We start from the raw sequence: 16,959 nt of genomic DNA, 5'->3' as shown, positions 1-16,959 counted from the left end.
GTTCTTCAATGAGAACACATGGACACAGGGAGGGAGACAGCACATACCAGGCCCAGTTGTCAGGTGCAGGGGTGAGGGGAGGGAGAGCATTAGGACAAATAGCTAATGCAAGTGGGACTTAAAACCTAAATGATGAGTTGATAGGTGCATCAAACCACCATGGCACATGTATATTTATGTGACAAACCTGCATGTTCTGCACTTGTATCCCAGAACTTAAAGTAAAAAAACAAAACAAAACAAAAACAAAAACAAAAACAAGACATAGTTCTTGCTTTCAAAAAAGTCATCTTTAGTAGAGAGATATGTCAATAAAGAAAAAAAAAAGACCACAGAATAAGGATCTGAAATCTGTTTTAGGAAAAACTTCAAGGAGGAGTTTTGAAGGGTGAGTTGGAGTTTACCAAAGAGATGAGGGAGCATTTCCAGGAAGGGGAAAGAGTGTGTGAGATACTTGGGCTTGCTGAGAGCTGTGAAGGTTTGATACTCGGCTTGTCTGAGGTACATTAGGCAGTAGTGGGGGTGGTATAGAAAGGAGCCCAGGCCAAAACATGAATGGCCATGGAAGCAGTAGAATTAGATCTGCTTTATAGAAAGATACTCCTGGGCAGTGTGAGGAGTGAATTGGAGGCAGGCTGGTCTGGGGTTCAGGATTCTGGGAGTAAGTCTTCCATTGGCCACTTTCTCCTGAGGTCTCAGTCTCCTGAACTATATTATTATTTGAGATGGAATCTTATTCTGTTTCCCAGACTGGAGTGCAGTGGCGAGATCTCGGCTCACTGCAACCTTCAACTCCTGGATTCAAGCGATTCTCCTGTCTCAGCCTCCTGAGTAGCTGGGACTACAGGCATCTACCATCCGGCCCAGCTAATTTTTATATTTTTAGTAGAGACTAGGTTTCACCATGTATTGGCCAGGCTGGTCTCAAACTCCTGACCTCAGGTGATCTGCCAGCCTCAGCATCCCAAAGTGCTGGGATTACAGGTGTGAGCCACCATGCCCAGCCCTGAGGTATTATATAATGAGATTGTTATGCACAGAGATTTCTACAATCCCATTCAGAATTTTGTGGCTTCATGCAGCAAACTAACATGAAACTGGCTATCACCCCAAATTCTGCCTGTTGCTTCTTTCTTCTCATTGCTTGTGACCCAGCACAGTGAGATCCACATAGAAAGGTTTTTTTTTTTTTTTTTTTTTTTTTTTTTTTGAGCACTCTGTAAAAGAAAAGTTAGCTCATTAACATTTAACTCCATTTTCAGGTTGGGTTAGTTCTACTGAGAACTATTTCTTATGCTGAGAACAAAACACAGAGGTGGGGTGTGGGATGAATAAAACACCTCATTGAAATCTTCCTAGTGACCTTAATTTTAATAAACTCATTTAGAAGCTCAAGTTTTTGTACATCATCCAAATTACAACAACCAATTTACATTACAATTGGAAATGTAATTACCGCTAAGAATTTAATTAAAATAAACAGTTTTCTATTAACTCTCCAGTGAGTCAAAGCTAAGGAACACTATTACAAAACATACTTTGAGAGGTAGCTAAAAACTGTCTTCATGTCTCTTGTCTCCAAGAAAAATTCTTTTTTTTTTTTTTTTTTTGAGACGGAGTTTCGCTCTTGTTACCCAGGCTGGAGTGCAATGGCACGATCTCGGCTCACTGCAACCTCCACCTCCTGGGTTCAGGCAAGTCTCCTGCCTCAGCTTCCTGAGTAGCTGGAATTACAGGCATGCACCACCATGCCCAGCTGATTTTTTGTATTTTTAGTAGAGACGGGGTTTCACCATGTTGACCAGGATGGTCTCGATCTCTTGACCTCGTGATCCACCCGCCTCGGCCTCCCAAAGTGCTGGGATTACAGGCGTGAGCCACCACGTCCGGCCTAAGAAAAATTCTTTTGCCTGATGAACTGATTTGAAGGGAAAGGGATGAGTGGCCTCATGTGGCTTTGGGCTACTGGTCCAATTATGTTATGCACTGGAATTGTTAATTTACAGATTCTGAATTCTCTGTTGTTTTAGCAACAAATTTCTGAATCCAAGGTGCCTTTCACTTTTTGAGAAAGATTGTGTACTTTTGTAAGTATGCTATACTGACATCACTATTCTTTTCTCTCCTTTCTGGAACTCTGTGAGTAATTCTAATACCTTCTGAGACCAGTAGAGATTAATAGTTACAGCTCAGCTTCAGGAGCCAGATCATTTGGGTTTGAATCAGAGGCTTGATCTAACACGTGTGACTCTAAGAAAAAGGAGATAATTATAGCACCAGCCTCACAGTGTTGTTGGAGGACTAAGTGAGACCTCCCATGGGTTATTCTTAGTCTAGGTCCTAGTACCTCTTCAACATACAATAAATGCTAGTTTATGCCATGTAGAGACAATCAGGGTGGAAACAAAAAGTCCTGTATTCCTGGGATCTTGCCCATCTTTAGTACCTTCCCGAAGTCCTCTTTGACTTGACCTTTCTTTGTCAATGTCATGGATTGTGCTTTTTTTGTAGACCTCACTGCGATTATAAGGATCCTACGAGATAATGCATGTGAAAATGGTTCAATAGTGGTTGGCAAGTTCAGGGGCTCAGTCAGTGGGTGTTGAATCATGATCTGAAACAATCTAGTTTCTAGATGAAGGTTCAATGTTCAAACACACCTTGAAATTTGTGTGTTTTTGCGTTTGTGGATGCTGAGGCATAATCCTCAGAGATTTTGTCATACCTTGGGGGTCTTGGATTTATATTTTGAATATGTCACTTCTATATAGTGTCATGGGTTTTTTGGGTAACTCATGGATTTTATACATTGACAACTTGAGTTAGGGGAACTTTTTCTTGTGACTTCGAATAATTATTGGAAATATAGTTTTAAAGAACTCCATAGTATTTTATGCTATGAATATACTATAATTTATCTTTTCCCTAGATGCTAAGCCCTTAGCTGTTTTTCAGTATTTAATCAGTATAGAACCAATAAAATATTGTTGTACAATAATTTTTGCTCAGATATCTGATTAAGCTTCTTGAGAAAGATTTTTAGAAGTGAAATTATTGGGTTCAGGGACTTGAATTTTATAAAGCTCCTGAAATACGTTGTAAAATTATCGTCTGAAAATGTTGCAACCATTTATGCCAGGGAGTGTGTGACACTTCACCATTCTCTCCATAGCAGCAAGCATTTTTTTCTGTTTGCTTTTTCTATTTGATGCCCAAATGCTGTTTTGTCTTCATTTGCTCTTCCTTTAGGGATGAAAATGGTATTTTTTTTTTCTTTTTCTGAATTACATTAGACATACCAAAATATTCAACCAACTGATGGTATAAATCTTTTGGTTTTCCAACAGAGCCGGTTTACCACCTGTCCATGCAGAATATAGTGTGGGATCCACAGAAAGTCCATTATGATCTCAAATCCCAATTTGGTTTGGATGATCTTCACACGGAACAGATCCTGAACTATTCAGCTGAACTAAAGGAGGTACACATGCTTGACTGCTTCTCACAGTGTTGAGTTTTTCCTGGAGACTGGATCTACAGCCTGTTGCTGGGGCAGGGTGGGCAGGTACCACAGGAGAGGCAGCCAGACAGGAGGGTTCCGTTAAGACCTGAACTCCTTGCACAGAAGAGACCCCTGCTGTCTTCAGCTTTTCTAAAAGTGTCTCTTTCTTCTTACCTTGAAGTTTATCCTGGAATGGAAAGGCAGCTTGGAAGTAATATGATACTTGATTGCTCTGGGAACTAGCAGTGGGAGAGGCCAGGTCAAGTGAGGGTGTGAGATTCTGAAGACAAGACAGTGCTAGTGGGGTCCAGGTAGGAAGGTGGTGCACCAGCTGTAATGTGTTGGGGTACAAGTGGGTGAATTTTCAGGTAAAGAGATAGTTTTCCTAAGAAGAATAGGAGCTGTAGGTTATAGATGCCAGCTGGGTTTGCTAAAGTTGAGCTTCTTCCCAAACTAGGTGAAATAAGGGGGTTGGACTGGATGATCCCCAAGACCCAGTTCATTACTGGTGTTGCTGAGGTTCTGGGAGGTATCTTTTAGTCACAGAGTCCCTTTTGCCACTTCGGCCTGTTTGTAGGCACTTCTCCTTTGCATGGTGCAGGCCCAAGAACTATGCACCTGAAGCTTTGGTCCATAGACTTTACCTCCAGGGTTAGAGCATTTCTGGTGCAGCTCCTAGGTCAGGGTTGAGCTAGGCATGTTTGGAAAAGACCACTGTCTTCTGTTAGGATCTCAGTCCATGCTGGGTGTGTAGATTTTGCTCACTTCTCTGTGAGTTCCCTGCAACCTGGTCTTCCCAGACGGCACTTTTCACATTTCAGTGTAGCTACTGTTTGTGTTCAGACTGTTGCTTTCAGTATTTAGACTCTGGATCTGTGCTGTCCGTCTGAAGGCTTAGATGGTTGGCCTGTAGCCAGCAGACCCTCATTCTGGCTTGGTGTTTGAAAAATCAGTTCTGCCAGGTAGGTTAGGGCTCACCACAGTATACTAAATTTTGTGCTTCTTGTACCCCTGGCACAATTTTATTTATCATCTCACAATTTTAGGAACTATTTACCTACTATATATAGCATTTGAAATTGTGACTCTTGAATTTTCTCATGAGTGCCGATATAGATGCAATATGAAACCCCAGCTGGCTGACTTTTATTCTAGTTTTCTCCATCGTTATGACCCCGTTTTCTCATTATATTATAGTTTGAGTAAACTATGTAAAACTTTTACTTTAGAATGTTAAATATATTGAGATTAGAATTAAAAGGAAAATGATCAGAAAATGCCACTGTGAATATCAGCAAAGCTCCATTTATAATCTGATGATGTACATATGATTATACATCATATGTGTGAGCTTTCTATTTGCTGCTGTAACAAGCTACCCCAACACAGTGGCTTAAGGCAACCCACTTTTTTTTTTTTTAATCATAGTGTAGTGGAGGTCAGACACCTGAATGGTCTCACTGGGTTAGACTGAAGGTGTCTGCAGGGCTGCATTCCTTCTTGAGGTCAGGGAGACATACTGTTTTAGGGAAGGAAACATTATTTTTTTCTCTATTATCGTGTTCAATGGCTGGGGATCATAAATTAACCTGATAAAAGATAAACAAGAAGAAAACCAGTTATTATATAGGTATGTAAGGGAGTTCACAAATAGAAATATATAGATGTTCCCTGACTTACGATGGTTCAACTTAGGATTCTTCAACTTCACAATGTTGTGAAAATGATACATATTTAGTAGAAACTGTACCTCGAGTACCCATACAATCATTCTGTTTTTCACTTTCAGTACAGTATTCAATAAATTACATGAGATAATATGCTTTATTATAAAATAAACTTTGTGTTAGATTGTTTTTCCCATTGTAAGCTAATGTATGTGTTCAGAGAACAGTTCAGTCAGACTAGGTTAAGTTTGGTTGTGTTTTGAGGTTAGCTGTGTGAAATGCATTTTTGGTTTATGATATTTTCAAGTCATGATGGGCTGATCAGGATGTAACCTCATTGCTGCAGATTAAGGATTGCCTGTATTTTAAGGAAGTAGCCAGATGATGAAGGCTTATGCACCATCCAAGTCTATCTATGCAAAGTACAGGTGGTTTGGGGTTTCTAAGTAGCAAGGCAAGTTATGGGAAGGTGGGCGGAGGCACTGTACGGTGAATGAGTTATCCTGTTTTGCAGAGAAGTCTCCCAGGTGATCAGAGTTATTTGAAGAAGTAGTTCTCTTTGCGGAAGGAGAGATCTTTTTTTTTGAGACAGAGTTTCACTCTTGTTGCCCAAGCTGGAATGCAGTGGTGTGATCTTGTCTCACTACAACCTCCCGCTCCCAGGTTCAAGTGATTCTTGGACTTCAGTCTCCTGAGTTGCTGGGATTACAGGTGCCTGCCACCACACCTGGCTAAATTTTTTTTGTATTTTTAGTAGAGACAGAGTTTCTACTACTTGTCCCTACTAAAAATGCAAAAAAAAAAAAAAAAAAAAAAAAATTGGCCAGGTGTCTACTAACCCATGTTGGTCAGGCTGGTCTTGAACTTCCGACCTCAGGTGATCTACCTACCTCAGCCTCCCAAAGTGCTGGGATTATAGGAGAGAGTCACCACGTCTGGCCAAGCGATACCTTTACAGATGAAAATTATCTTTATAAATGTAAATTTTCTTTAGAAATCTAGATTTCCTTTACCAAAAGGAAATTTATACTCTATTTTTAAGCAGTTAGGGAGAGGTAAGAAGTTTTTCTTACTGTGCTGGTTCTCAGCTTGAGTCTTTAGCTCAAAATAATACATATGCCAAAGAGACATACTTTGGGATGGTATGTTCTGTTTTCTTGCTTTTTCCAGCTTTTAGTGACCATCCGCGTTCCTTGGGTCTCAGACCCTTTCTCAATGATCAAAGCCAGCAACAGCAGGTCTAGTCCTTCCCACATTCCATCACTTGGGCACTAATATTGTTGCTTCCTTTCTCCAATAAGAACCCCTTGTGGTTACATTGGGGTCACCAGGAAACCCAGGATAATCTCCCATCACAAGGCCAGGTGATAAGCAGCCTTAATTTCATCTGCAGCCTTAAATCTCACTCGCCATACAATATAACATACACCTGGGCTCTTTGGATTGGGATATGAATATTTTAGGGGACCATTGCGTGCTTCCCACTCTTTGTAAGTGTAATTGCCTGGTGGGTTCTTCCTGCCCACTGCATAGACAAAAGCAATTCACTGAGACTGCAGTCTTGCAGTAGAGAAAGGGTTTAATTAATGCAGAGCTAGCCAAGGGGAAGAAATGGAGGTATTACTCAAATCAGCCTCTTTGAGAACTCAGAGGGGTGGGTTTTTTTGTTTCTGTTTTTGGACAATTTGATCGACAGGGGACTAGGAAATGGGTTCTGCTGGTTGGTTGGGGATGAAATCACAAGGGTGTGGAAAATGCAAAAGTCTGAAAAACATCTCAAAAGATCAATCTTAGGTTTGACAATAGAGATGTTATTTATAGGGGCAATTGGGGAGGTCACATATCTTGTAATCTTTGGCCCCATGACTCCTGAGCAGCAAGGGGGGATTATAGAAGGCCAGCTAGGGGCCAATGGCTGGTTTTCATTTCACTACACTGACATTTTAGCAGCATTAAAGCCCCTCCCATAATCTTAATCTTGTGGCCTTTTATTAGTCTTACAAGGGCAGGTTCTGTTCCTGAGAAAGGAGAGGATTCATCTTAGGAAGGGACTACCATCACCCTTGCTAAAAAGTTAAACTATAAACTAAATTCCTCCAATGGTTAGCTTGGTTTATGCCCAGGTGTGAGCAAGGATAGCCAGCCTCTGAGGCTAGAAGCAAGATGGAGTCAGTCATGCCAGACTTCTCTTGCTCTCATGATCTGCAAAGGGGGTTTCACAGGGACTTTTCCATCTGGATCAGCCTGTGCTCCTAGGCCCTCCCTTGGGTCTGTCTGACTCCTGACCCCTCCAGTCTCTGGGCCTGCTGGAGGCCTCAGTGCATGCTGCCACTGCAGGAGAGTAGTCCTCTCTCCCTGTCTCTGCTTCTTGAATTGGAAAATGATTTGTCTAATCTCACATCCTCTGTGGAACCCCTGTGACCTCACTTCAGCTTCTGCCTCTACTCCTTCAACCTTCCATAATAAGGCATATCCAAGGGAACCTGATGGCTGCACGTCTGCCTCTCATAGACTGAGAACATCTGAGTTGGGACCCAGCCTTATCTATCTAACATGATACATGGTATTGTTGATTTTTTTTTTTTTTTGAGATGGAGTCTCATTCTGTCACCCAGGCTGGAGTACAATGGCGTGATCTCGGCTCACTGCAACCTCCGCCTCCCAGGTTCAAGCGATTCTCCTACCTCAGCCTCCTGAGTAGCTGGGATTACAGGTGCATGCCACCATGCGCAGCTAATTTTTATATTTTTAGTAGAGACGGGGTTTCAACATCTTGACCAGGCTGGTCTTGAACTCCTGACCTCGTGATTCACCCGTCTTGGCCTCCCAAAGTGCTGGGATTACAGGTGTGAGCCACTGTGCCCGGCCAATTTTTTTTTAATTAAGGAAAAAAAAAGGGACAAAAACAGGGACCCTGTGCTTTGACAGTCACAGGTTAATATTTTCAATCTTGATCCTAAAAGAACCTAAAAGTGACGCAAAAGACTAAAATTAAGCTGTCTGACTACTGCCATTATTTAGTCAATTCAGGCTGTTATAAGAAAAGACCATAGACGGGGTGGCTTGTAAACAACAGAAATTTTCTTGCTGTGTCCTCACGTGGAAGAAGGAGTAAAAGAACTCCCTGAGTCTCTTTTATCAGGGTACTAATCCCATTCATAAGGGTTCACCTTCACGATGGTTCCCCAAGGCCCTACCTCTTCATACCATCACTTTGGGGGCTAGGATTTTAAAATATGAATTTTGGGGGGCAGTCCACATGCATTTAGACCATGGCAGTCATCAATAGAATCTCTTAAAGATAGCATTATAATTGTTGTAAAATGATGTAATAGGGGAATATGGTTCATTATATTACAAACATAAGTATTTGCAAAGCAGTGTTAGAGGAACTGTGTTGAAGTTCACATGTGAAATAAAGGAGGTTTGTTTCAAGCATGTTAAACAGTTTCTGACCCAAGACCTCAATTTGAATCTTTCTGATATTATCCACTTTTGATAATCAGAAAAGAAAATGTTCTTGGCAAAACAACTTTGTTAGTCCAAAGTATCAATTAAAATGGGCTGACCCATGTTCACTTTTGGCCTGAGAACGAAAAGAAACAAGATTTGATGTCATCTCTATGTCCTTGGCCTGGAGAAACAGCTGTTCCCATTGTTTGCAGGTGAAACTGAAAAATATAACCCTTTTTTTCAAACTACTAAGTCTCCCCTCAAGGTAGATCACATGGTTATTATCACTTGTTACTTCTTCAATCAAGCAAATGTAAGACCTTTTACTATGGCAAGATTGTGATGTTATTTTTAGAAGAGGAAGGTTCTAGGAAAGGAGCTTTACTTCTAAATATTTTTTCATTTCATTGTCAGATACCCACAGACAGCTCTTTGGAGAAGATGGTGTGTTCAGTCTTGTCTAGCACATTAGAGGATGAAGCTGAGAGATGGGGCCACATTGGAGACTGCCACCCCAAGTGGTCAGAAGCCAAAAACTATCTTGTCCATGCAGTCAGCTGGCTGAGAGTCTACCAACAGGTGCTGTCTCCTATCTACGTGTTCTGTCCAAAGGTGTGCCAGTTTGAGGGTCCAAATCCATTCTCCCATCCCCATGATGTTGTTTACTGTTGGATTTTATGTCCCTCCCAGGAAAGGGTCTTAGGATACCCATATCCTGGCCATTGAGTGCACCTTATCTCATATGCATCAACTGGCCCCAGCTCCTTAGGCCTAGGCCCTCAACCATCATCGCCAAACTGTCCATCTTAGGCTTGCATACACACCTTGGCAACTCAGAAGTTCCTAGACCCATGCTCTGTTGTTGGTGCATGAGAATCCCCTGGACTACTATGACCAGCTCCTTGGATGTTTGCATGCTGGCATTCAGCATCCCTGCAGCACTTTGAGCTCTGGACTGGCCTTGTTCCTTCACTCTTGTTTTGACCAGAAGCTCTGTGCACAAACAGTGACTGTGATTTCAGTGACTGTAATTTAGCAGCTCGAAGGGAGGCTCTAGTCTGTCTTTACAGAGATGTTGGTGTAGGGCAGAGTGCCTGAGTGATTAGATCGCTCCTGGCCTCAGAAGCTCATGGGGCCCTGGCTGTTTCACAGCTTTGTGCTTCTTTTTTTTTTTTTTTTTTCCCCCGAGACCGAGTTTCGCTCTTGCTACCCAGGCTAGAGTGCAATGGAACGATCTTGGCTCACCGCAACCTCGGCCTCCTGGGTTCAGGCAATTCTCCTGCCTCAGCCTCCTGAGTAGCTGGGATTTCAGGCACGTGCCACCATGCCCAGCTAATTTTTGTATTTTTAGTAGAGACGGGGTTTCACCATGTTGACCAGGATGGTCTTGATCTCTTGACCTCGTGATCCACCCGCCTCGGCCTCCGAAAGTGCTGGGATTACAGGCTTGAGCCACCGCGCCTGGCCAGCTTTGTGCTTCTTGAGGAGGTTTTGGAGACTGAGGCAGAGCTCTCATGGCAGTCACTTCCCATTTGGTTTATCAGGCTTTGCCATCTCCATCTCATGTTTTTCCTTAAAGAACATATCTCTTTAATTTTGTTCTCTCCTGGATGTGTCATTTATAAAGGCCAAATCTCAAATAGTGGACAAAACATCATTAAAAATATATAGGTGTTATCATCTGCTTTATGGTACTAAAGTCATCCAGCACTAAAATAATCAAGGGACAGTGCTGAAATGACCAGCATCCAATGGTCTAGTGGACACCCTTGCTTTGTGCACTATCTGGGTGAAATAACTCCTGGTTATTTAAGGTGTGGTTAGCACACATAGGTGTACATTATGCACCTCCGCATGCTATCAGGCTTGGGCAAGAATGATCTGTTTTGGTATAATGTCGATGATAAACCACATTGCTAATTGACATCAGTATCACCCTCCCCATGTCCATGTCATAAAATAGCACTTGGTAAATATGTATTAACTTTGGTATATATTTAAAAATATGCAAATATGCTATCCTAAATATGTCAGTTTAGGTTTTAAATTATATTTCACTTGTTTAAAGGTGTATGTTATTCCCTTCTCTCTCTCTTTTTTTAATCTTGGGAGAATAAACAGAAATAAGGCAGAGATTATAAAGTTGTGTGCATCCATTGTTGCAACATGAAATCTTTAATTTCTGAGTAGAAATTAAATCATAATGCAATTGCTAACAGACATTCTCATTTTCTAAAAAAAAAAAAAAAAGATTGTCATCTAGACTGGTCTGTTCATATTTCTTAACTAAATACTATTCTTTCCAGTTTGCTATTATTAATGGTTGCATTTTTGTTTCCAAATTTGTAGGTGTTTGATCAGTGGCAACAGGGTAGTCTGCTTCAGAAGATACTCAGAGGCATGGGCCACGGTCTGGAGGCTCTCAGGAATCAGTTTGAAGAAGAGAGTACGCCCGGGAAGGTGGTGGAAGCTCTGCACACGGTGCTGCTCCTCCTGAATGATAGCTTGGCAGCAGATGGCCCAAAAGATAATCACACATTTCCAAAGATGTAAGGCGCATTTCCCTGTTTGATTATTGATTAGGTAGACAGCACTAAATTTTAAAGAGAGCATAATAATACTGTTAAAAACACATTCTGTAAACTACAGCCAGACAATGAATTTCTAGTTAGCAAATGGGATATCAAAGGCTTTCATTGTGGACCATCACCAGGATAGAAGGTTTTGCAGCTCTCTGGATGCCTGTTCAGAGGCTGAAATTGACCTAATGTGGGAGCAATATTTGAGAAGGTGTCGGTTTCCTGGATTTTAGATTTTATGTCTTTGGCATTTGTTTAAAAATGAATAAATACATTTCAGAGGCATTTTCATATACAGAACGACTTTACACGAGTAGCTGTTTTCCTAGAATCTTCCTCTTGTAAAAGTATGTTTTTATATTTACTTAAAGATTTTGTATAGTTGAAGTGTTTACATAAGGTCCAGAAATATTTTAGAAGTAGGAAATGGTGGAATTTGTTTCTTCCTTCTTAAGATAACCACAATTTATTCACCAAAATAGCCAACTACATCTTTTTCCTCAGTAGGTGTGGCAGTTTGTAGTAACTTGAATCTTACTATCCTTCTGAAGTTAAGGCTCTCCTTGGAAAAGAACAATGTGATTTCTCAATATTATCTCAAAAATGTTCATTTCAAACCAGGTCAGACAAACTGTTGCTCTCTGCGTACCATGAAGGAGAGTTGAGATGACAGAATTGGATGGGACCGTGTTGTGTTATTATGATTACTTAACAAATAGCAATTCTACACACTTCCAGTTTTTTCACATTTTCTGGAACCGTTAGCAAACAGGATCTTGCTTTTGAAGGCCCTGTTTCCTAACTTTTGCTTAAGAGATGTTCTGGGGCATGAGGTACTGGTGCTTGAGGTGGCAGTATGGTTTCCCATCAGGGCCATCAGAGCTGTAGGAGGATGGTCGCAGGGCGCCAGCAAGGATGCCTTGAAGCAGTGATCTAGGCAAAGGGCAGGGACAAAACATCTGTCTTAAATAAACAAATGCCACGACATTGCGCTGGGGATGTTGAAAACCTCCCTGTTGGTCTGTTACTTAATGAACATTAATAGAAACACCACATTAAGTCACCTTAATTGTCCTACATGCCTCGAACTCTCCCTGGCACTTTAGCCTAGGATTCTGCCTGCTCTGTGCCAGGCCAGGGGATTGAACCTGGAAGCTCTACCTGGCTCAGTCTATGGAGATTGGGGAAGCTGAAGGCTACATCACACTCTAAGTACAAAGCTAGGACAGCCTGCATTCTTCTGTCCCCATATATAATTTCCACACATTCTCAGTGCCAGGAAGATGAGGCCCAAACACTGGCTTTGCTGTCCATCTGCTGTGTGTGTGTGTGTGTGTGTGTGTGTGTGTGTGTGTGTGTGTGTGTGTGTGTTTATTTGAGACAGAGGCTTGCTCTGTCTCCCAGGCTGAAGTGCAATGGCATGATATCAGCTCATTGCAGCCTTCACCTCCTGGGTTCAAGTGATTCTTTTGCCTCAGCCCCCTGAGTAGCTGAGATTACAGGCATGCCTTCGTGCCCAGCTAATTTTTGCATTTTTAGTAGAGACACAGTTTCACCATGTTGGCCAGGCTGGTCTTAAATTCCTAGCCTCAAGTAATCTGCCCTCTTTGGCATCCCAAAGTGCTGGAATTCCAGGTGTGAGCCACCAAGCCTGGCCTGAAGCCTCCATTTGTATTTGGATGCTGCTTTTGTTGCATGTAATAGAAAACTGCCACCTCTTAGCTGTTACAGATGATTCCTTCTTAACAAATGAGACAGGACCATTGGGCAGTTGTGTGCCAAGTCTCCAGCAAACCAGGAACTAAAAACTAGCGAGGGCCTTAGCAATCATCTAGCAATGCCATTACCAAGCCAGGAGTCCATCCCATAGGGAAGCCAACAGAAGGGCCAAAGCTGTGACAGCCAAGAGGTGGCAGACTGCTACTGGGATCGACAGAGACCCCCGTGCTGAGAGGCCTCATGCTCTGAGTGGATGCCCTAAAACTTCAGTCCCTGCCACCAAAATCTGCTAATCTCTAAACCCACCACTCTCTCCTGCCATCCTTCTTCTCTTTACAAATTCACTGATTTTCCTACATGGGTGTGAGATGGCACTTCATACCTATCTTCAAGACTAATCCCTTTTGTTAATTCTATTATTTTCAAAGTAAATTTTTTCTCTTAGTTTTATGTGGAGTCGTGAGTCCCATCCCAGTAGGTGCTAGTGTGTGTGTGTGTGTGTGTGTGTGTGTGTGTGTGAGAGAGAGAGAGAGAGAGAGAGAGATTCTAATTGTTTTCTCCTCTGTATTGTGTGATTTCTTATCTACCATTCCTATGGCACAAATTCTCTCCTCTGTTTTGCCTGCTAAGCATTTGCTGAGTACCTCCTTCTCTACCTTAGTATTTTATTGTTGTTCTACATGTTGATATATCTATTAAGTCCTTTGTGAAGTTTAATCCTTGTTTCTTCAATTCAGTATTTCAAATAAAGCAGTCATTTGTCTTCAGCTCTTTTTTTTTTTTTTGAGACAGGGTCTCACTCTGTTGCCCAGACTGGAGTGCAGTGGGCAGTGGCACGATCTCGGCTCACTGCAGCCTCAGCCTCTCAGGCTCAAGCGATTCTCCTGCCTCAGCCTCCTGAGTAGCTGGGATTACAGGCGCACACCACTACCACCTGGCTAATTTTTGTATTTTTAGTAGAGAAGGGGTTTCATCATGTTGGCCAGGCTGGTCTTGAACTCCTGACCTTAAATGATTCACCTTCCTCAGACTCCCAAATGCTGGAATTACAGGCATGAGCCATCACACGTGGTTGCCTTCAGCCTTCTTTAAATCTTTCTGAGAATCACATGCATTCTTAGCAGAAAACTGTGTATCTTTTATCATTAGCTTTGGTTCAGGAAACCCCATCCCTTTTTTCCTACCCTGTCTCCGTAGCCAATTGTTCACATCTTTTTTTCTTCCTAAGCCACAATGTTCACTTAAAAGAAATGGAAATCACACCAGACCCTCAGTTTTCTGCTGAGTTATTTGTGTCATTATAGACTGCCTTTTCTTCAGGTTCTGTCTTCTCCAGGTTCCTGCCCACATCCCTGCAGTCAGAGTGGCTGAGGTGTGGGAGCTCTTCACCCAGGCTCTAGCAGATAGTGTGGATTTTGGCAAGGCAAGGACTCACAGAGGTGCCTCCAGGCCCTCCAGCAAGGACTCACCGTTCAATGTCACATGTTGCTGTAAAGTGTCTGTTCACAGATGTGAGAGGAATAGTCCCTAGGGTCTGGCCCCGTGTGGTACCCTTACTTGTCAGAACTTAAAGACACTTGACAGCAAGATCCAGATTCCAAGTCATGCAGCGTTTCTCTTTTCCTTGGGGAAAATAAAATAATCTTCTCACCTTCTGGTTCTTTCCAAGAGCCACTCTGCTTCCTTCTCAGTGTAACCCAAAAAGTCAGAGCAATGACTAATCTAAGACCACTTCATTCTGCAGATGGCCAGTTCCAAAAGCCATGCTTCCAGCTTTACACCAGCACAAGGTGTCAAGAATCTGGTCAGCAGCTAGAAAGCCCAAGCATGAGGATGTGATGCAGCAGTTGCTCCACCTTGTAGGGTGATGACATGGGGATGGGTATCTCTTCCTGCTGGTGTCTCATAGGAGAATTATCATGGGGGCCTTGCTCACTCTCTCTATACCCTCTACAGTGGTCAGGTCCATCAGCCGTCCAGCTAGAGAATAGCAGCAACTATTTATCAAGCCTGTGTTCAACCCCAAACTATCAAGGTCCGTGAAGAGACTGACCACTATGGGACAGAAGTCCAGATGGACACCAGGGGCTCAAAGCTGTGGCATGTCTCCAGCCAGTGGAATATTCTGCTTAGGCTACAAGTAGCTCAACCCTTTCTGCTTTTCTCTTTTTGTGGCTTGCCTTGTTTATTACGGGCGAGGATTCCATGCAGTTCCTCAAAGACACAGAAAGCTTGGACTCATCTGCTCTGGGCAGTTCTGCTTCCCATGGTGTGGCTGTGTCTTGCTCCTTCCTGTCCCATATTTATTCCAGGTTCTTCACATTATTAAACTCATTTTCTTTCCAGCTTCTCTCTCAGTTATTTCTTCCCTGTCTGGAGCCCGTTAGTCTGACACTCCGAGGACTATTTGTATTGAGCTGCCTGGCTCTTCATTCTTCCTTTGACCTTGGAGAATCCTACAGGCATTGCTAATTTGCCTAAGTTGGTACCACTGTGATGGTCCTGTATACCACCACACACCATCTCTGTATTTGAAACTTTTCTCAAAATATTTTTCTGTATCTCATTAACTTCAAGGCAAGTGTTTTTAGATCCCATGTGAAACTTTATCCTAACCCTCACTTCTTTTAGACACTACTAGGAATATGCTTTTTCATTTTGGGGTAAAGAGAATGTTTAATTCATATTTAGTACCAAAAACATCTCGAAATCAGCTGATTCAAACAATGCAATTTGTCAAGAATCTGGTTGTGTGATGAAGTGAGACTTTCGGTCTGTGAACACACTTCTCAAAGCAGTGGAAAATTTTCCTTTGAATGAAATTTTTATTTCCCTAGTTGGCACTTTGAACTACTTTTCATTATATTTCATTTATTTATTTTTGCCCTCAGCTTACAGCATCTCTGGAAATTGCAAAGCGTGCTGCAAAACCTGCCCCAGTGGCCGGCACTGAAGAGATTTCTTCAGCTTGATGGAGCTCTCAGAAACGTGATTGCTCAGAATTTACATTTTGTCCAAGGTAAGCTAGTTCTGGTGTTATTTGTCCCTGACTCACTAAGTGTAAATGTGAAATTTATTGGAAAATGGACTTGAAACTGCCTGACAACATTGTAAAGTTGAAGATAAGTTGGCTGGTGTTGAAAGCATATTTATGCTTCGCTCTGATGCCTTCTAGGGAATTTAAAATACGGCACACCAAGGCTAAATAAACAATGAGGGCACAGTGAAGAGTGCATCCTTGATGTGGCCTGTGACAAGCAGTGTCCTAGGGCTGGGTTGACTTTCACATTCGCAGCAGCATCCATGGTTTTCAGGCTGGAAAGGAACCAGAGTACATTGTGAATAAGTGAATCTTTCGTATTCAGTTCCTTCTGCCACCTCCTGTTACTGCTGCTCCTTGGCGTCTGGTAGGGTTAGCATGTTTCCCGTGGGTTTATAGAATGCCTTTCTTTAAACTTTCTTGACTATGCTAAGCATGATTTCCTTTGCCCTCTTCTGGGGAAGTCAGGTTTGCACTTTTGCTCCCATGGGCTGCTGCCTTTGCATTTTCTCGGGGAGGAGAGGGAACAAATGAGGAGGATGTTACTTTACAAGCAAAACTCTTCTGTAACTAAAAACACATTCTCATGAGTCTTCAGAAAGGATAAAATGATTTACAATGACTTCTGTTTTCCTTTCTGAGGAAGAGAATAAAATACATAATAATAGGTCAAGTTTTTAAAAAAAAATCTATGTGTTCAGAATTCAGTTTCTTGATGCGTGGCCATGTGTAGAAGTAGCCTACCTTAGTGAATAATAAATGAATTTGTCTATTATGCAGAAGTCCTCATTTGCCTGGAGACATCAGCTAATGATTTTAAACAGTTTGGACTTGACCAGTTGAAACTGGAAAAGGATGTGTTCTTTTGGGAGCTAAAGCAGGTAAGGCACAGCAAAGAATTGTAAATAAATAATTTTAATAAAACATTCAAGAAGCTCATGCAATATTCAATTTTTCTCCTGTTGTGAATTGTGCTGGCAAAATAAGAGAACAATATGC

The 16,959-nt window shown here is 42.1% G+C and overlaps 1 protein-coding gene across 2 annotated transcripts in view; it reads left to right on the top strand.

The window, feature by feature from the left end:
- ABCA13 (ATP binding cassette subfamily A member 13) overlaps window positions 1-16,959 on the top strand; it is a 427,963-nt gene that overhangs the window by 49,446 nt on the left and 361,558 nt on the right. For both annotated transcript variants that reach the window (XM_074379707.1, XM_074379706.1), the window contains 5 exons: window positions 3,348-3,481; window positions 9,037-9,201; window positions 10,972-11,171; window positions 15,812-15,939; window positions 16,741-16,841. In XM_074379707.1, coding sequence (XP_074235808.1) covers window positions 3,348-3,481; window positions 9,037-9,201; window positions 10,972-11,171; window positions 15,812-15,939; window positions 16,741-16,841 — 728 coding nt within the window. The remainder of the gene's footprint in view (window positions 1-3,347; window positions 3,482-9,036; window positions 9,202-10,971; window positions 11,172-15,811; window positions 15,940-16,740; window positions 16,842-16,959) is intronic.

The sequence above is a fragment of the Saimiri boliviensis genome, chromosome 10, assembly GCF_048565385.1.
Source record: "Saimiri boliviensis isolate mSaiBol1 chromosome 10, mSaiBol1.pri, whole genome shotgun sequence".
In the NCBI taxonomy this organism is placed as follows: domain Eukaryota; kingdom Metazoa; phylum Chordata; class Mammalia; order Primates; family Cebidae; genus Saimiri; species Saimiri boliviensis.
The sequence above is the reverse complement of the archived record's forward strand: the minus strand, read 5'-3'. Positions and strand labels throughout refer to the sequence as shown.